The 21,037-nt window shown below is 38.9% G+C and overlaps 2 protein-coding genes across 4 annotated transcripts; one reads left to right on the top strand and one right to left on the bottom strand.

The window, feature by feature from the left end:
- The first annotated feature begins 265 nt into the window (after positions 1 to 265).
- Positions 266 to 6,901, top strand: LOC122672728 (phosphoglucan phosphatase LSF2, chloroplastic). 3 transcript variants are annotated; one of them, XR_006334467.1, is made up of 6 exons: positions 266 to 637; positions 1,683 to 1,888; positions 4,467 to 4,637; positions 4,972 to 5,183; positions 5,290 to 5,355; positions 6,813 to 6,901. XR_006334467.1 is itself a non-coding variant. In XM_043870203.1 (5 exons), exons 1-4 carry the CDS (start codon positions 376 to 378, stop codon positions 5,173 to 5,175), a joined length of 843 nt encoding a protein of 280 aa, XP_043726138.1. In that variant the 5' UTR covers positions 266 to 375; the 3' UTR covers positions 5,176 to 5,183; positions 5,290 to 5,583. The 3 variants fall into 3 exon arrangements, 2 of the variants coding, with proteins under 2 accessions (XP_043726138.1, XP_043726137.1); XM_043870203.1 differs by lacking the exon at positions 6,813 to 6,901 and having other exon boundaries at positions 5,290 to 5,583; XM_043870202.1 differs by lacking the exons at positions 5,290 to 5,355; positions 6,813 to 6,901 and having other exon boundaries at positions 4,972 to 5,212.
- Positions 6,902 to 16,183: 9,282 nt separating this feature from the next.
- LOC122672609 (CBL-interacting serine/threonine-protein kinase 11-like) lies at positions 16,184 to 17,657 on the bottom strand. The gene has a single exon (XM_043870071.1). It carries the CDS (start codon positions 17,538 to 17,540, stop codon positions 16,200 to 16,202), a length of 1,341 nt encoding a protein of 446 aa, XP_043726006.1. The 5' UTR covers positions 17,541 to 17,657; the 3' UTR covers positions 16,184 to 16,199.
- Between the last annotated feature and the right edge of the window lie 3,380 nt (positions 17,658 to 21,037).

Below are 21,037 nucleotides of genomic sequence, written 5' to 3'. Positions count from 1 at the left end.
AACCATAGAATATACTGGTGGAAGCAATGTTAGCTGGACCTGGCTCCTGTGCATCCGGGCAGCCGGGCTACATGTGCAGTGCCAGACTCAAGGCGCTGCGTTTTGACCGCCTTAACCCCAAGCATTTTACCCGAGTAGAGGTAAGGCTGTCAAAAAGCAACGCCTGAGCCTAATGCCGCACATGCAGTCCGACTGCCCGGATGCTTAGGATCTTTTTCGATGTTAGCTCCACTCGCCCGTAATTGTACGCGTGGTCCAAATTCCACCATGACTGTCCGTGCAGTGGGTGTATAAGATTTTCTTATTTTCCGTTGGGAGTTCCTGAATCCTGACCGAATCTTGGCAACGGAAAAGGGAGGAAAAAGGAGGAGAAAAATGGACGCTGTTACTAACGGTTTCTTCTCAACAGTCCTCAGAATCCAACATGAAAATGAGTTCTCTTCAAAAAAGAGACTTTTCTGCAGTTCCATGGTATCCAGAAAATCTTCTAGAATAAATAGAGTTTCCTGCAAAGTTTCAGGTGGTGGGATTGAAGATAACCCCACGAGAACCAGTAGCAGCGGGACCAAGATGGAAGAGTATAACGTTGCGATGAAGAGTATGATGAGGAACCCATATGAATACCACCATGATCTTGGTGAGCTTTTCTTCCCTAAACCCTTCTCAGTTTTTATGCCCTTTTATTAGTTTGATGTAATTTCTCTTTCCTGTACTGATTGAAGTTACTATGATAGTGCTAAAGATCCGGTCTTGATATGAACTAGACTTGGTTTTTCTCCAATTGTTTTATCTAATTTTTGGGTGAGAAAAGTGAACCATGGTCTTTCTGATCCTATTTTGGTTTTGTTTTAATAACTTTGGGACTTTAGTTCAATATCTTCATATCTCAAGTTTTGGTTTCTCAATCAGATTTTTCTCTTGTCGTGAGATGGCTTCGAAATGTCGTTATCAAGCATAAGTTCTTGTATTTGTCAATGAATTGATTTTGATTGTTGCCCTTGATTTAGTGACTTATTAGGACTTGGATTTCGGTTTTTTCTGAGAGTCACTTGAATTGGATACTTGTATTCAAGCCCTGAAAAATAGTGGGTATTCATTGATCTCGTGCTTAACTATTTGAGCAGATCTGTTTTCTTTCTGGACAACTGCAACAGAAGATCACCTGGTGCGGAGCTTTTATCACTATCCAGCAGTTGTAAAAAAAAACTTTTTTTGGGTGTGGGGTGGGGTAGGGGGGGAGGAGGGGTTAGTAATGCCCTGTAGTATTAAATTGTTTCTCTTTCGGTTGACTGCAAAATTTTCAAGTTTCTTCTTTATTTTGTTTGCAAATGATAATTCCCACTTATGGGTTCTATTCACCAGGAGAACTGCAATTTGCAGCTGCTTTCAGAATGGATTTATTGTTCCTACAAGAAACATTTATGCCACTTCTGTTAAATGGTGGCTTATAATATATTTGTACTGTTACTTTCTATTTATATAAAATTCAGAGCAAGATCATCCAACTTAGGTGGGTTCTTAAAGCAAGGTCTTTTTGAGTTGCATTTGATTTCTTGAAACTGCTTACTTATGTTCAGATTTTACAAGGACGTTGTTATTTGGTAGTTGTGAGATTTTTATACGATTCTATGCCGTCTCTGTTTTTTCTTATCTCTCTGGGTTTTTTTTTTTTCTGCTCTCAGGCATGAACTATACCCACATAACTCACCATTTGATTGTGGGTTCCCAGCCTCAGAAGCGTGAAGACATAGATCATCTGAAGAAGGAGGAGAAAGTAGCCTACATTCTAAACTTGCAGCAGGATAAGGACATTGAGTACTGGGGAATTGAATTGGGGTCCATTGTCAATCGATGTAAAGAACTTGGTATCCGTCACATGAGAAGGCCTGTAAGCTAATTACCTTTATTTTTTTTATGTTGGGATTCTGATTCTTGGGATAGTTTAGGAACAAGATCCTCTATTGGAGGATCCATGGTTCCTGTCCAGCAGGTCCTGTGTCATTATGGTACAGAGAAATGAGTTGCTCAAAACTTGGTGGCTCCCCAACAAATCTTCTTGGGTAAAAAGCAACCAACTGGGATGGTCCAGATGGTCTATGTTTCTGTTATATCACAGTTTTTTTCTACATTTACCATAGTTCATGGGCGTCAATAAAAGTAAATATAAGATTTTTTGTCAACATCATTCAGTTGAGTGCTGGCCTTGTAAATTTTTTTTTTTCCATTTTCATTCAATATTCTTTTAGTTGGTTTTCATTTTACATCATATGGACAGGTGTTGATATGGTGCTGAATGGATTGATCTCTTGACCAGTTTTTCTGTTGATTTATAGTCTCATGTAGCAATTTCCTTTGTCAGAAATATTTGTTGATGCTGTGATGTTTAGAGTTTAGAGTAATAATCAATGACTTAGCTATGTGAGGAGAAATTATTCTCTGTCCTTACTGTTCCAGTCTGCTGGAGAGGATCCATGATATTTCATGTAATTCATCTTGCAGATAACATACCTACTTTGACTAAACTCCCATGATCCTTCACAATTACTTAGTTGGTCTATATTCAATTGTTTATGTATTATTCCATGTATCTATTGGTAGCAGCATCTTCAGTGGTACTGAAGATCACATCATCCAAACACAAAGATCCTAGGTTACTGTTCTGTCACCCCTATAAGCCAGTCTTTTGGGGGACACGATCCTTTGTTCATGCGAAATCCTGTTCCTGTTTTGCTCATGCAGTCATGCCTTTGAAAGTTGTGAAAAATCATCTGCAGAGTTGAGGCTCAGTTGGCAAGGACCAACACCTCACAATTAAGAGGTCAGAGTTCAACTCTCTTGGGGCCTACCTATTCATGGAAAAATAAAAAACTGCAGAGTAGGCTTGTAAATACATAGGATATGTTGTTAGTATCCTAGCCCTAAGCCTTCTTTTTAACATCTCTCGAAGGCAACCATATCTTTCCATTGATGATAAGACTTTATTTCGTTCTGTTGGACATAACAATTGATTACCACTGGCATGCAGAACTCTTCCTTCGCATGAGTTTTCCTTTATACCAATTTGATGTACACTGGAATGACCATGTAAAAAGATACATGAGGGATTAAGAAAATCTTACAGTGGATCTGGAAAGAAATTCTCATTGCACTCTTGGTTGATTTAGTCATTGAGGAATGTAACTACCAAGTGGATGTATGAGATTGTGTTTACTTAATGTGGCCATTATAGTGCTCTTGAATAAGCGTATTATAATTGTTTCAAGGTGGCTTTGCATGAACATTTATGGATATAATCATTATGATAGAAGTTTAATTAATACAAGACTTGAGGGCATCATCATATGAACGATATGATCAAGAAACAAATCAGCAATAGTGCAATGAAGAGGATTGCAATACCTTGGTCAGTGGACAAAATCAATTCCCAACTTTTAGTTAAGGAATTTGTGGACTTTTCTTGTCATAAATTGAAGTGTAGGAAATCTCAAGAGGAAAGCTACAGGTCTTTATGAACTTGAATGTGTCCCTTTTGTATATTGACATTGTTTGGGTAGACGGGGGAAGCAAGGGTGTCATGGGGCTAGAATCCTTTGTTCAATTGCACTCTGTACGGCTCTTCTATGGCTTCATAGATATTGGTACAGCATTTGGTTAGGCTGTTACCCCAGTTCGTGGGCAAAATGACTAAGTCAAAGTACATCTTTAGAATTGCCACCTCTTAGGAATTGCCCCCCCCCCCCCCAAAATTTATGCAGTACATATAGAAAATTACACGAAACTTTTAATTTTCACCCAATTTTACTACAAATGTTCAGACAGTGTTTCTGTTACTATGTTACCCAGTTTCGGCAATTAGATGACAACAATACAGTGTGAATATGGAATCTGTCTAAAACAAAAAATTGAACCATTCAGCACTTATATGATTCAAGTTTGATTTGTTACTTTGGGGAACGTATTATGGCCATTTTCATAGATGTAAAAAGGGGAAAAAAAATGGGGAAATTGTTTTGTGCTTCTTCCAGGAGGGTTTTTGTCATTCTGAAAAGAAACTCTCAGACATGCTGTATTCCCTTGGGGAAGCTTCTAGATATGAAGAGCTGAACATCTTCTGGCCTCTATTTTAGTGAGTTCTATGTTCCAGTGGGGCAGATCGGTGATGGAACTCCCCCTAGACATAGGGATGATTCTTTGTGCATCCTGAGTCTTTTTGTACAGCTCCCCTCTTTTGCTTCTTAAACCTATTATGGCATAGAGATGTTCTATGTGCTTGCCACCTTCTCTAAGAAGTTCTTTATTGGGGAAGAGAAAATGGAAAATCATGAGGATTGCTTTTTGGTGCTCTTGGATATTTCACTTTTCTCCTTGTAAATAAATGTATATCACTAGAGAGACATAATCAAAGTCATTGCTGTTTTTCTTTTGACTTTATTTTCAAATGGATTGAGGGATGCTATTACTTGCAGGCAAGGGATTTTGATCCAGATTCCCTAAGGAAGGGATTACCTAAATCTGTTTCTTCATTGGAATGGGCCATATCAGAGGGGAAAGGAAGAGTTTATGTACACTGTACGGCTGGATTGGGGAGGGCCCCTGCTGTTGCAATTGCTTATATGTTCTGGTTCTGTGATATGAATGTAAGTCTGATTTCTTCTGTATGTGACCTATCCTTCGACTTCTCTATTAGCTTTGGTTTTCTAATTCAATTTGTTTGGATTTCGTGCAAAGCCTTATCTTCTTAGTTCTACAACTTATCTGAGATTTTAAAACTTGATAGTCACTGTCAATTTTTGTCAGTCCTGAAACCTTGATTTTTATTCAAGGTTTCAAATTCTAAAGTGTGATGCTCATGTTATTCGAATTCAAGAGTTATCTTTTGGCTCTCTCCCCCCCCCCCCCCTCTTCATTATTTCAATATCGAATAGGAACTTGTGTAACTGTTTCTGATCATAAATTGTGTTCATGGAGCAGTTAAATAAAGCATATGAGAGGCTTACTTCAAAGAGGCCATGTGGACCAAATAAAAGAGCAATACGTGGAGCCACTTATGATCTGGCTAAAAATGATCCATGGAAAGAGCCATTTGAGAGCCTTCCTGAACATGCTTTTGAGGATATAGCAGGTTGGGAGCGGAACTTGATACAAGAACAAGTCCGTGCCCTCCGTGGAACTTGAGAATGCAGGTAAATTTTATTTAAAGCACCTTTTTTCTATAATTTTTTTTTCTTGGGGTTGAAGATGTTGAGAACACTCTGATTAACACTGGGCTCGTCTTGCATTCTCTGCAAGTGTGTTTGCTTTGATCTGTGGCCATGTGTACCTCTGATGTGACTGGAGAAGGGGTATATCTTCCTAAGATGTCTTCACTTGGCTGGAGTTCTTATCTGAAGTCATGCGATTCTTTTGAGTTAAACAACCCAAAGCTTCTTGAACAAAATTCATTAGTTCATCTGAGCCACAAGTAACTGTTTAAATTGTACCTTAAGAAACTTCAATCACTTTTGCTGTTTAATGGCCTAAAGTCTATCATATAGAACCTTCCCTACCAATAATATCATTTCACAGAGTTATTGTCGTAGCTTTAAATCCTGATAATTTGTTCTCATGCTTGCACTGATAAAATGATAAATATTATCATTTGATGAGGCTGGGGTTTAATGATTGATTCGAGCTTCAGCTCTTTGCGAATAAGGCCAGTATTTTGACTGTAGTTGATCGCCATGGAGGTGGAGGGAACAGTGACATAATGATGGGATTGGAAATAAAAAACTAGCACAAGCTGCAACAAATCTAAAGTTACTCTATGAGCATTCCTTCTTCCCCCCCCCCCCCCCCCACCACCCCACAGCCCCCCCAAAAAATGAATAGAGCTGTCATATAGAAACACACTGTGAAGCTCTCAAGCTATCCATCATTAATCACCTAGACAGCATGTACTGATCCTTGTTTGATCTCCTTGTTCAGTTCTGGAATTGTTACGGTCAACACAACTCTATTGGAGCTAAAGTAGAATACAACAGGGGGCTTGATCTTGCTTTCCATGCTTAAGTTTAATTCATGCGTCTTGAACATACTATCGTAATACCCAAGGTTTAAAATTTTGGATTTTGATCCCATTTCAATTTTTGTTGAAACCGAAATATTTTGGTGACATTTTGATCTATTTCGGTTCATTTTGACATTATAGTTTTGATAGTTATTTTGTTTCGATTTAACCAAAATTTCTGATGGAGTGGCTGGTATGCTATGTGTTCCATTACTTTTGAGTAATAACCATCTGCCTCTTAACACCCTAATGCTTAGAGCCTTAGAGTTTTGAATGGAAGATCAAATATATGATGCCAAAGAAGTGGGTGTTATGGCAAAACCAATATCTTTAGCTTCCTAAATTTACCATGGAATGTCTCTTCTACTGTACCATCAAAGCTTTAAGTAATTGGATTCAATCTCCATGCATAGTCCTCTTTGCTAAATACATGAAACGACATATTTGGGCACAACAGAAACTAAAAAGGGAAAACAAGCTAAAAAGTCTGAACAACCTTCATTAATGCTGGAGTGAAACAATCTAACCAAACAAAAGAAACATCCTTGCAAAAAGCAAAAACCAAAAACCAGAAACCAGCAACAAGTCAGAAGTAAATAAATAGTATCTCTTTAAATTTTTTTGCTTGGGGTTGAAGGTGTTGAGAACACTCTGATTAACACTGGGTTCGTCTTGCATTCTCTACAAGAGAGTTTTACTTTGATCTGTGGCCATGTGTACTTCTGATGTGACTGGAGAAGGTGTATATCTTCCTAATATTCCTGATATATATATATGCACACTTATGATCTAAGATGTCTTCACTTGGCTGGATTTCTTATCTGAAGTCATATGTGATTCTTTTGAGCTAAACAATACAAAGCTTCTTGAACAAAATTCATTAGTTCATCATCCTGAATTTGTTCTCATGTTTGCACTGATAAAATGATCAATATTGGTCATTTGACAAGGCTGGGGGTTTAATGATTGATTCAAGCTTCAACTCTTTGCGAATAAGGCCAGTATTTTGACTGAAGTTGATGGCCAATAGGGATGAAACAGGGCCGGGTTGAGCCGGATTTTTTAAAACCCCAGCCCAACCCCGAGCCCTCTTAGCTCAGCCCAAGCCCAACACGGCCTTGAGGTCAGACTGAGATATCTTAGCCCAGGCCCAACCCTGCCGGCCTTAGCCCAACCCAGCCTGGTCCTGATTGACCCTGATCGGGCTGGGCAGGGCTGCGTTGGCCTTGATTGACCCTGACCTGATTATGGATTAGAGCTCAGCAGAAACAGCAAAACAGATCTTGGAAAGTAAAGTAATTGCAGAGAACTAGTGTAGAACAACAAAAGCTTTCTAAAATGGAAATCAACTTCCACATTCTGTCTCTTTGTGAGATGTAATACCAGTTGCTGAAACTCCAATTTGGTGGCACAACAAAAAGAACAATAAGTTGAAGAAGAAAGATTGTTGAGAATCCTCTCAAAGAAAAACCCTTGGAATCCACCTTAGGTTAGAGCAAATCCCATGAATTTGCATGGCAAATCAAAGAAGAGTAAACACCATAACTTGTTAGTAAAATTTGTGTGCTTCCAATTAACACTCCAAAACAAAAAAAAACAAAAAAAATAGGAACTTTAAACCTATACTCAAACAAGTTCAACAGCAGTAGCTAATTCCGGACTTCTCTAGCGATTTCCAAATGCAGATACAGCTCAAATAAATGAAAAGCAACTCAGGTTCAGAACTTGTTCAGGGCAAGGATTTTTTCCTGGACACCTTGACAACTATGATTCCAACATTCCCTTATAATTAAACATTCCCTTATAGGTTTAAAGTTTAAACTAGTTTAAACTATCCTATCAGCAATAGGAAACTAAAATCAACCATAAAGAAAAGCCAAATCAACCCCAAGGGGCAGCGCAATTGGCAAGGGACGAGGCCTAAGGATGCTGAAGGTCTTGAGTTCGACTCTGCCTCCTCCCTTGGGGCCATCCGCCTGAAAGGAAACTCCCTAGTGAACATGGAGGGCTCAGTATCTCCTGATTCGTGTGTGTTGCGAGGTCGTACAAGCCCTAGGGGACTTAGTCGGCCAAAGGCCGGATACATCCTATTCAAAAAACAAAAAAAAAAAAAGAGAAAAAGAAAAAGAAGAAGAAGAAGAAGAAAAGCCAAATCAAGAATGAAATTCCAGGCCCCCCCCTAAATCTCGTAGGAAAAGCCAGATCAACAATGAGTCAATGATTAAGGAGAGTTTGAATATCGGCATTAGAGGGAGAAAGCCAAATCAATAAGGAAATAGCAGAAAGCAGAAGACGAGATTGGGAGAGGAGTTCGATTGAAGCCTTGTAGCAAGTAGCTCAATGCAGAGGTGTTCCACTGCTTTGCGTGCTCTTGAGTTGCAGAAGCCATATGACGAGGAAAATTTGCAAAATGAAAAGTGAAACTTACTAAAGACTAAATCGGTAAAAGTGTAAAACCTAAAACTAAAACCATCATAAAGTCAAGGTTAAAATCAGGGTTGGGCTGGGCCGGGTTGGGCTCAGCCCAAGGTCTCAACTCTAGCCCGCCCAACCTTGACCTCGGGCTTGAACAATCGAACCCCTAATCCGCTCTCAGGGTTGAAAAATCCAGCCCATGCCTTGTTCAGGCTTAGGGCTGGCTAGGGCGGGCTTGGGCCGACAGAACCAAATTTAAACCCCATAATGATGGAATAGGAAATAAAAAACTAGCACAAGCTGCAACAAATCTAAAGTTACTCTATGAGCATTCTCTCTCACCCACCCCCTAGCCCCCCAAAAATGAAAAGAGCTGTCATTAGGGGTGTAAGTTTGGCCCTGTCGGCCCGAGCCCACCTTGGCCTGCCCTGAGCTCGAACAAGGCCTGGGCTGGAATTTTCAACCCTAAGGGCGGTTTAGGGTTGAAATTTTCAGGCCTGAGGTTGGGTTGGGCTAGGCCAGGGTTGAGACCTCAGGCTAAGCCCAGCCCAGCCCAGCCCTGTGTTAGGTTATGCTTTACAATTTATTGTTATTGCAATTTTTGTTTAGTATCTAATTATCTATTGATTTACAAAAAACAAGGGTAATTATCTATTGAACGATATATTTACAATTTTAAGATTGGGCTAAGTTTTTTAACCAAAAGAAAAGTTTAATAGTCAATTGAGTACGAAAGAAACCAATACTCAACCGCATGCGTCTCATTTTTTAAATGCATAAGACAATGTAAATGACAAAAAAGCAAGGCAAGTCAAGGCCAACCAGGCCCTAGCATAAATTAGGGTCAATCAGGGCCAACCTGGCCCGATCGGGGTCAATCAGGACTGGGTTGGGATGGGCTGAGCCCAGGAGGGTTGGGCCTGAGCTAAGATATCTCAACCTGATCTAAGGTTGGGCTGGGCTTGGACTGAGCAAAGAGGACTCAGGGTTGGACTCAGGTTTTAAAAAACCTGGCCCAACCCGGCCCTATCCATCATTAATCACCTAGACAGCATGTACTGATCGTTGTTTGATCTCCTTGTTCATTACTTAGACTTGTTTCGGTCAACACAACGTCTCTATTGGAGCTAAATTAGAATACGACCCGGGGGGGGGGGGGGACTACCCTACTACCCAAGGTTTGATTTTTGTCGAAACCGCAATATTTTGGTCTACTTCGATTCATTTTGACATTATAATTCTGATAATTATTTTGTTTCGATTTCGATCGAAACCGAAATTTCGAACCATGCCACTACCTGCCCTGATGGAATGCATACAGGCGAGGATCCTTGCCCTTTAACTTCAATAGTAATGCTTTGGAGTAATAACCATCGATCTGCCTCCTAACAGTCTAATGCTTAGAGCCTTAGAGTTTTGAATGGTAGATCAAATATGATGCCAAAGAAATGGGTGTAAAATCAATATCTTTAGCATCTCAAATTTACCATGGAATGCCTCTTCTACTGTACCACAAAAAAAAAAAACAAACCAGCCACAAGTCACAGGTAAATAAATAGTATCTCTTGATGAGTTACCTTGGGTACTTGTCACATATGGCAATTTAGTTGGTGTCCAAATTTTGTAGACAACTTGTCCACATCAATCTTAATTTATATTAAATTTCTGCACATGTACAAGAGTGTTATAATCATATGTTACAATCAAAATGTCAATTTTGGTATAATTTGGATGGTTAGGTAAAAGGTCGAATTCATCATATATAGGTCATGTGATTGAGTTCGTATAATTATATATATTGATTCTCATCCACCAACTGATTTGATGGTTGAAAATGTATTTGAAAAGAATCCATCGGACGGTTGTTTGCATAGGGAGGTTTTATAGGTTGCATTGTCTATCCAATAGTCAGAGTAGTCACATCACCCCTTCCCACAATAGAAATAAAGTAGGGTGGAAACACCAAAAAAGGCCAAAAAAAGAAAGAGATAGCTGAATGTTAATATATTAATTGACCGAATTTCCCTTCTCCCCCAAAGTGAATAAAGAAAGAATTCCTTCACCAAATGCATCTAAAGGCTCTGGTTGAACCTAAGAGTGACTATAAACAATAAGGTGTGGGAGTTAATGATGAATCCAAAATCCAACTATAACTGTCACATCACCAATGAAAAATGAATCATATATAATAATGAAAGCAAGATTTACTTCCTCTTAAGGTATTGACTACAATCCATTTACTACTATGGAAGGAGAAAATCATTGACATTCGATCATCTATATAACCAAACAATGACTTTGTGGTTAAGGAAACTGAAGAAGACAGTAAAAAGAAGCCAAGAGAAAGAGGCATGAAATTTGCCTCACTAGTTTCTTGCTTTAATCACTTCTGAATCTCCCCAACTTTTCCGATGTTCAAACTTCCAGTAAGGCATGAGGAAACCTCAGGCCTAGCTCAGTTGGGAGGGGACCTCGTGCAAGCGTGGTTTGAGGAATTTGGGTTTACTTGTCCACAAAGTTTCGGCTCTATCCAAAACTAAGTATCGGCTCATAGAATCTATGATGAGTAATTAAACCACTCATGAAACCCCCAACCACAAAGTTCCATCTTCCATGCTTTAATCACTTCTGAAATCGACCAGGCCAACATTTCCCATGTTCAAACTTCAAATAAGGCATGAGGATCCCCAGGCCTAACTCAGTTGGCAGTGGACCTCGTGCAGGCATAGTTAGAGGAGGTGGTGTATACGTATCTACAAAGTTTCAGTTCCATCCAACCTACCACGTTGTGAACAGTCACTTGCTTGGTTAGTTGGAGGCTTGTTAGTTGAACTGCTTGCCCCCCCCCCCCCCTCCTCCACCCCCGGATGTAGTTGTAATTTCCCCCCGCCCCCCCCAAAAAAAAAGAAAAGAAAAAAAGAAGCCGCAAAATGGTTCATAGAGTCTATGATGGGTAAAGATGTCAATGGATATTTGAAAATCTGTATTCGATCTGCGTTCGTATCCATTTAGGAGAATCCAAATCCATCCGAAAACTAATCGGATACGAATATGATACCTTATTGGATTTTGTTTTTCTATTTTTATAATTTTATAAATCAAAATAATGTGATTCTGTTTCTAGATTTTCTATTGGTTTATATATATATATATATATATTTATTTATTTATGCACTGTGATATATGGAATCATATATTTATTAAAATAAATACAAGATAAAAAAAAAAAAAAAAAAAAAAAAAAAAACGTAAGAAAAAAATAGACTAAGAAGAGTAGAAGAAAGAGTACATGCTGAACTTTCAATTCTCAACCCTAACCCTCATCAACAAAATGAATATCGTATTATCTGAATCCATCGAAAAACTAATAAGATATTATTTGAATCCATCTGAATATAATCGGATACGAATATGATAATGTCACTATCCAACCGATTTCGATCTGTTGACCTCCTTAATGATGGGTGAACCACCCATAAAACCCCAACCCAATGATGTTCAAAATTTTTGAAGTGAACATGGTGTTTAAAAGGTCACATTTTAAGCATGATACATATAATTAATCTTGGTGGAAGAACTTAATTGTAATATTTAATCTTTAACATCATTGTAAATAATTCTACATTACCAACTTAAGATTTTAAAATCACTATTATTGTTGGGGGAAAACTTTCCCCATATTAGAATAACCAAAAAGACAATTATTAATTTTATCATCATTGTCGTCATCATTATGCTCCGTTCAATTTACTACCCAACTGGAATCCATCAATATTTATACAGAAAAAACCTCCATTAATATCAAATACTATATCATGAAGCTAAGTTGGATCTTAATACTTTCATACATCTTGGGCCCAATTATCCAAACTGCAATATAGTAGTTATATATGGATTCAGATCCTCTCCAGCGTGCATCAGATGGTTGAATGGGTTGGCACGCATCCAAGCACAACTCCATCCGCTGGATCCACTCGGTTCTGTTATTTAATGGTGTGATCGAATCATTGTGGTATAGGGATGCTGAAACCCAACTCCCACAACATAAATAAAATAGGGCCCAAGACCATCTTTGTTAAGGAATAATCATTGACATATAAGTGGAAGTCCTTTACCAAAAAAAAAAAAAAAGAAAAAAAAAAGAGATAAGTGGAAGTCCTTGCTTATTTGCATTTTTATAGGGATGTAAACGGATCCAATTCGGTTTGGATATGGATATGGATACGGATCGGATGTGATCGGATTCAAATATTTCTTGGCCAAATACGGATACTTCTAAATGAATTTGGATGCAATTCAAATTTGGATTTTTGATTATCCATTTACATCTCTGCCTTATGTAACTTGGGCTTTCCTCCCCCCTAACAGGTATAATTCACTCTCAATCCATATCTCTTAGATCATGATTCTCTTTTCCTCATATTCTAGAACCTTTTGAATCTTCAAAAACCCTCAAGCGTTATTTGCTTAATTTTTTATTATTAAGTATTCATATTTTTTTTTCGGATGGATTTTTATCGGAGTATTCGAATTTTTTTTCCAAATATTTCTAAATAAATACGGATACGGATCGGAGTTAGCTAGATTTTCGGTTATCCATTTACATCCCTACATTTTATCCTCAATGTCTTGTTTAAGATTTCCTTTTGTTTGATTTTTTGAACATCGAAAAATCTAGGAATTTGAGAATTTCATCCTCATTAGATTTTGAGTTTTTAGGTAAACAAATCTCTCAAAGAACCAAACTTGGTGTTTTTTTGGTCTCACAAAGACATTATCAATTTAACATGTGGCTATCCGAGAAACCGTATATATAGTAACATTGAGGTAGGCTTCCATATTTAATATGTGGCTATCCAAGTCATACGCCATCTATCCAAATTTTAGAATGACATGTTGAGAGTAAGAGTGTTAATTGATGCCATTTTGGTTAAATGGTACAGTTCGATTTGATTCACAGCATCAGAGATATAAAACCAAAACTGAGCTGTTTATTAAACGGTTCTATGTAATGAAAACAAAATAGAATCATTTATTAAATGGTTATATAGGTCCTAAACGGTTTCATAGAAATTTCGTAAAACAAAAAAAAAAAAAAAAAAAAAAAAACATTTATTTGATATAAACCTACTTTCATAGAATAGACATAAGTAATTATTTAATATAAAAATACTCTATCTTTTTAAATATTGTCAATGAGATGAGGCCATAGGGAAGTCAAAGATTCAGGATCCTACCCAAAAAAAAAAAGAAAGTCAAAATTCAAGAGGATGTTATTTATTTGATATATAAATCAAAATTTAATCGGCATAAATGGTTTCATTTTTTAAACCAAAACCAACCATTTAAAAACGGTATCATTTTGTAAACTAAAACAAAAAACATTTATTAAACAGTTTCACTTTTGGTGTAAATGATTCAATTCGGTTTGGTTTGTACTCCCTTAGTTAAGAGTTATAGGATTATAGTCCTCAATCGATTTTTTCAGGATTTTGATGACTTTATATATATTTGAAGAATTCTTTTCACTTAATGCCTTAAGGTTTTTTATTAGACTCTCCAACATGGTATCAAAGCACGTAATTTTTTGGTAACTCAACCCAGGCCTTAGAGGAGGGGGTGGTATTATTAGAAACCCAGAGGGTGACCTGATCATGGTGTTTTCTAGTTTCTATGGCCATTGCTCAAACACTGAAGCTGAGTTGAGGGCGCTGTTAGATGGTTTGCACCACTGTGATAGATTGGGTCTTGTGGGATGCCAGGTGAACTCGGACTCGAAGACCATTGTGTAGTACATTTCTGCGAAAAAGTGTGAGATTTGGAAATGCTGGTACTAGTTTGATGAGGTCATGCACCTGGTTGAAGCTTTAGATGCCAATGTGATTTTTTCCTTTAGAAAAAGCAATCGGGCAGCAGATTTCCTGGCTAATATGGCCTGTGGCACCCAAGTTAATAGTGTTTTCTTGACGCAAGGGGAGCTTCCGCCTGGGCTTTCGAGCATTGTTAGAGAGGATAAGTCAGGCCTTCCAGTTTTTCGTTTTTAGGGAGCTTATGCTCTCCTGTTTCAGCTGTAAGGGTTAAGGGCTTTTGTTCCTTGTGCATGAGGTTTCTAGTGAGAGGTTTTGTCCAATTGGGTTTGGGGTAAGGCGGGCTACGTCCTCCCCATGTACTTCTGTTTTGATATTCTAATAAAAGTCTAAGGGCCAGCCCGGATCCCAGGTAATATTCGGGTAAAAAAAAAAAAAAAAAACGTCTCTCCTCATAATAGCTTTTAAGGTTTTAAATTCAACCCTCCAATATTACCAAATAAATAATCCTCATGATAAAAGCAAGATAATTCAATTACATTAATGCTTTCCAAGTAAGCTTTAGGTGGCAACTTTTTTCCCTATTATCATGTAATTATGAGTATACGCAACAAACTAAATGTATGGCACCATCGTGTGCGTGTGTATTATTCAGATTAGAAAAGTAACTAACGTGTTCTCCTCTTTGTACTCAAAGGGTTCAGGCATTGTTCAATGTTAGCTTTGAGGTATGCTTCACGGTTTGTAGTGTGGGGGAAGAATCCTGTGCTAATCCTATTCATGCTTTAATACACTTTTTCAAAAAGTCTGGTATGAACTCGATGGACCCACATTAGGTGACCCAATTTAAATTAGAGATTGCTACCTTTCTATAGCTCAATCATCATTAAACAGAAGAAGAAACCAGCAATAGCTATGATTGATATGGTCTTGTTGAATTAATAATCAATAATGGTTAACTTTTTTTACTTTTATTTGCAACTTTCTTATAATTAACCTTATTAAATGTTGTCTTCAAATTGTCTTATTATTAGTAAATAAAAATGGTTAAGTTTGATTTCTTAAAAGACCTCCAACAACTAAAATTGTTGAGAGATATTTCATCCCAAGAGAAAGGATCTTTGTAAAATAACAGTTTATATCTATCTCAAGAAGGCAGATTTTGGCCATTGTAACCAACTGATCATGGGTTCGAATCTAGAAACAGTCTTTTTAAGAAAGAAAAGGGTAAAAATGTAAGATTACATACATTATGATCCCAAACCTACAATTATTGTTTCAGATAAGCATTGATTTTTGTCCCATATGTCTCATTTATTTATTGGAGATAATCTCCATATTTATGTAGGATTTGTGTACTGTTAGTCTAGCAAATTAAAAATAAGCAAATTCGCCAGCAAAATAAACACAAGGTATGTAAATAAGAAGAAAATTAGTTGTCCTTCTCATCATCCAACCTCACTCTTTCCCAGTTCCAACCAATGTTCCTCTTTGCTTGACCATGGAAAATCTCCACCATGACTGGTAGGTATAAGTTGTTTTCTTTTTCTGCTTTTGAGTTTCATGTGATGCTCACATGAAACTCAAGAGAGAGAAAACTAAACAAGAACAAATAGTATAATGCCAGATTGAATGTACCTGCATTTGATTTGTAAAGACCTTTGGAGTTCATCTGAGTTCATAAGTCATCAAATATTTACAATAGCACAGGTTGTGCTTAACAATGAAAACATAAAAAAGGAGTTTCTTACAAGAACCGGGCAAAAATAGTACAGAACCAAACCCGATTCTTATAATTTGGTTTTTTTGTTTATGTTTTTTTTTATTTTTGTTATTAAGTTCTCATATCACAGAAAGAGGCATAAATTATGATTTAAAAAAATAAAAATAAATAACAACACATCCGAGTCCGACGGTCTCACCGGACATTGTTATGCTGTAGAAGCAGTGTCACCGGGAACTGGTGTTTCCGGTCGGTAAACCAGGGCGCACAGCTCCGGCCGAATCTTTGTACTCCAGACCCCTTCGCTAGATTCTACATCACCGCCCTTCTTCTTCACGTCCACCACCACCAGAGTATCGGTCAACCGGTACACCTCGATTCTGACCATCAAATTACCGTTTTGCCCTTCCATTCCGATTAGCCACTCTTTCTTCCTCTTCACCGATATCCCTTCTCGTTTCCCAACTTCCTCTAGTTTCTCGATTATTCTCTCCGGTGACTCTGCTGATACGAATCTCTCCCCATCGATTGGGTTATCGGATTCATTAAATAGACCCGACAAATCGAAGCCCGAAGAGAAGGAGATTATGTCGAAGGCGTTCAAGAATTGGTTGCTCTGTTCGTCTTTATCAGCTTTTAGAGCGAAGAAATCGTCTTCTTCTTCGTGAAATTTCAGCTGTTTAAGCCCTCCCTTTTTAAACCAATGATCGCGGATGATTTCATCGACAGTGATTCGAGTCTCCGGATTCGTATCAAGGAGCCGAGACAACAATCGTCGGAGCTCCGACGAAAACCATCTCGGACACCGAAATTCTCCTCTGTAGATCTTCTTGTACATTTTCATGAGGTTTGGATCGTTGAAGGGGAGATAACCAGCGTTCAAGACATAGAGAATAATACCGCATGACCAGATATCCACCTTAGCTCCATCGTAACCTTTCTTCGCAAGAATTTCTGGTGCCACATAAGCCGGTGTGCCACAAAGGGTGTGTAGAAGGCCGTCGTCTCTGATCTGATCGGTTACGGCGCTGAGTCCGAAATCGGAAACCTTGAGATCTCCGTTCTCATCGACGAGGAGATTCTCTGGTTTGAGATCTCTGTGGAAGACACCATGGGAATGGCAGTATCCAACGGCGGAGATCAATTGCTGAAAGTACCGACGGCTAAGATCCTCGTTGAGGCGGCATTTAGCGATCTTAGAGAAAAGCTCACCGCCCTTGATGAATTCCAGTACGAAATAAATCTTAGTTTTGGAGGCGAGAACTTCGAAGAGCTTCACGATTCTCGGATGTCGCATACGGCGCATGATAGAGATCTCACGCTTGATGTGAGGGACCAGACCTCCCTTAATAACCTTGTGCTTACTGATCGCTTTAATGGCGACGCTTTGTCCTGTTCGAATGTTTCTGGCATGGTAGACCTTACCAAAGGCTCCACAACCGAGAAGCTTTCCAAGCTCATATTTGCCAAACAACGCATTATGTGGTGATAATTCGCCGGCGCCGATTTCCGGCTCTGCATCACCGTCGAGCTGTTCGATCTCTGGCATAGAAAACCAGAGACCGAACCTATTTAAATTTGAATGAACTTCAATAGCATGAACCTTACGAGCGAAATCAAACGCTCGAAGTGCTATATGCAAGGTTCGTAAAGCTCCGAAACGATCGGTTCTGAGAGAGATTTTCTTCGAGAAGACTAGAGAAAGCTCTATTGGCGAAGAGAGAGAGAGAGAGAGAGAGAGAGAGAGGGAGAGGAAGGGAGATGCAGAGGTGGGAAGAAAGCCAAGTAAGAAGCCGGAACACAAATGGTGAACGTGATTATTACATTAGGTATTTAAAGGAGGCGGTGGAAGTGAACAAGCCATACACGTGTCCTTGCTTAGTTGTATGGTTGATTACGGTGTTTCAAATTTACGAATTACCGCTCGCGCGTCGTGAACGCGTGATCTATAGATGGATATTTAGCCTTAGAAAAAAGGGGAAAAACACGGAGAAAACTGGTGCACTGCTTGTGTAAATAGCGCGTGTGGAGGTCAATGATTCACCAACAATTGGCCGTGCAGCGTGATTCACGAACCTCCTGACGTTATCTACCTGACCGTTGCAGTTTGTGTAACTGATTTCTCTATTTACCGTTGGTCATAGACTTATTCGCTATGAACACTATTTGGTCGCGTGGCTCGTACGCCCTCTACCACAAGAGAGTTCTTGAGTTTGCAAACTAGTGCGAATGAAAATGAATTGCACGACTCTAAGATCACTTCTAGGATCTTTATCCCCGCCAGTTTCCTGTTCGGCTTAGTTCCCCAATGGTCCTAACATTGGATGCAATGATCACTCTATCTCTACTTAAACACTCTACCTAGGTGAGGTCGATCACCCTCTTTAATAGAGGGATTGGGCTGGGGCAAGGAACTGGAGGAGATAATCTTCCTCACTTCTGACCTTCTCCACAACACCTACATCGCTAGAGACAATGGAGCCTTACAATGCAAAAGAGAATGATGGCTAGGAGGACTAGTGTTCTGTGAAGGTGATAAGACTGATGTTTTGTAGTGCTTTCTCATCAGCGGTGGCAGTCATCTAGTGAAGATAGAAGGAACTCAAAGGCAAAAATGTCAAAAAAGACACGGTGAGGGTTTTGGGTATTTTTGTAATGGGAAGAAAATGCTATCTAGGCATGTATGGTATGCTGCCCTTGCACTCAGACATAAGGGTGGGTGAATTGACCGCCACGTCCCCAAAAAATTCCACTTTTCCATGGGGGCGTGGGGATCATTTAGCCTGCCCCTGTGTCTGGGCACAGGGGCAATGCACAACACACACCCATGTAGCACTCTTTCTCTCTTTTGTAATACATATCTTTGGTTTGGTTATATTAATTAAAGTAACGGAATATTGAGATTAATTTTGTAAAGTGAAACCTAAATTTATGTAAGGGCAAGAGATAGCAGCCTGATCGTGTAGTCCCTCCACCATCGTAGGGGCATCTACATGGATGAGATTTTTTATTTCATAGGAGGAGGGGTGATAATTTCATGTGCTCTTGTGTCTAGGTGAAGGGGCCACGCGATCAGATGGAAAATAATCCTCTCCAATTCCTTACAGTGTGGTAGTGGGCAGTGCTAGGTGGAGATGTCGACATGTGGCAGTTATCGCATCCAACGATCCATATCAATGAACTCGGACCATTGGATGCGGCAGCTATTAGGTGTCGACATCTCCACCTAGCACTGCCACACTACCGCATTTTAGAAATTAGAGAGGATTAAAATCCCGACCAGACAACGTTAATTTTATCTTTTATGTAATCTTAGAATTTTTCCTTACAATTTTCTGTTGACCTTCTCAACGGTTAAAAATTAAAATTGTTGGTTTTGTTCTTCTCAGTCCTTGTGTGGTTAAAATTGATTCCCTAAGCTAAAAGGTTGTGTTTGGTGACTTCGATGGGATTAAGGGGCAAAAACCATTCTTTCAAGCAAATCTTGGTGTTGGGAGAAATTAACGAAGGTCCCATGCAATATGAACTACCATAACCATAACCGTCGGTTCAACCTGACTTCTTTATTTACCGATCGATGACCTTTTCAAGGTTAGGATTAGATTATTCATTTGATTGAGTTTGGTCAAATGATCTTTGGAGCACTAAGGTTGCGTTTGATCAGTTCAATTAATTGTTATAAAAATGACTGAGAGGCACGAATAGGAGTAATGATGTTTCTTCTCAAACTCTCTCGTAAAAAACCAATTGAAAAAAGTAAGATTGTGTTTGGTATGCATTCATAGAATAGGTTCTTATTCTCAGTCTAGAATGTATTTGGAAACAAACAAGGACTTTATTTAAACTTTTTTGTTTTTTCAAGCAAATTACTGTCTGGCTGTTGCTAGTGAAGAAAAATCAGGGTGGAAGGAAGGTTGCAAGCTTGCAACAGGGTTGGGTTGGGCCGGATTTTTTTAAAACCCCAGCCCAACCTGGAGTCCCCTTAGTTAGGCTTAAGTCCGGACCGACCCTGACTAAGGGCTTGAAAAATCCAACCTTGATTGACCATGATCATAGGGAGGGGTAAGGGAGATGCATAGGCTAGGTTGGCCAGGGAAGGAAATATCAATTTTACATAAAATAATATTATAAAAAAATATATTATATCACATGTGTGATGTTTAAAGTTTATAATATATATTTTATAATTTATCTTAAAATAGGATCGAGCTTAGCCTAAGGCCTCAACCATGGCCTCTAATCAGACCCTCACTTAGGATCAGAAATTTCCAACCTTGACCCACCCTCAAGCCAAGAATCTCAGCCTAGGCTCAGGGTGCGCCAAGACGAGTTCGGGCCAACAGGACCAAACTGCAACCCTAAGTGGAAGGAACTAAAAGCCAGTAAATAAATCAAGTGTTGCAAAATTGTTTTAGGGTGGGTTTTCCTCCCTTTTATGCAACAATGAATGGATTATGACTTGCGAATGAGACATAAAAATAAGTCTCCCCTCTCCATCAATATGGGTGTGTATGTGTGTGTGGGTGAAAATTCTTGAAGATGATGTTTATTTCACACACAAACACAAAATCAAAGCTGTGGGCCTTAAAATTTTTAACTAGCTAGGTGAGACTTTTATGCAAACAATGAATGGACCAACAAAGTCTCTAACATTAACAAAACTACCATTGTACTATAATCGTACGTCTTCATAATAATGGACCCATTAATTAAGTTTCACTCAACAATTACTCCTCTCAATTGAAATGTGATGTGTGACGAATATTCAGATGTCCTACCTTCTACACAGTCTCCTTGGACGACCAAGATTTTTTGTTTTTGATAATAACCAAGAAAATTAAATTTAGGGGTTGGGGATCAGTAGTTGGATGCGGCGATAAGTGGAGTTTAAGGCCCTACACCCCACCAGTTCTATCTAGAACCATCAACTCACATAGCCGGTCTACGGATAAGATCTGGATACAACAGCTGGAAGCATCTAGGCATGCACCTCGAGTTCCTTCAGCCATTGGATCCGCGTTGAAGGGGTTGGCGTGTTGGAGTGGA

The sequence above is a fragment of the Telopea speciosissima genome, chromosome 8 (assembly GCF_018873765.1).
Source record: "Telopea speciosissima isolate NSW1024214 ecotype Mountain lineage chromosome 8, Tspe_v1, whole genome shotgun sequence".
NCBI classification, from domain to species: domain Eukaryota; kingdom Viridiplantae; phylum Streptophyta; class Magnoliopsida; order Proteales; family Proteaceae; genus Telopea; species Telopea speciosissima.
The sequence above is the reverse complement of the archived record's forward strand: the minus strand, read 5'-3'. Positions and strand labels throughout refer to the sequence as shown.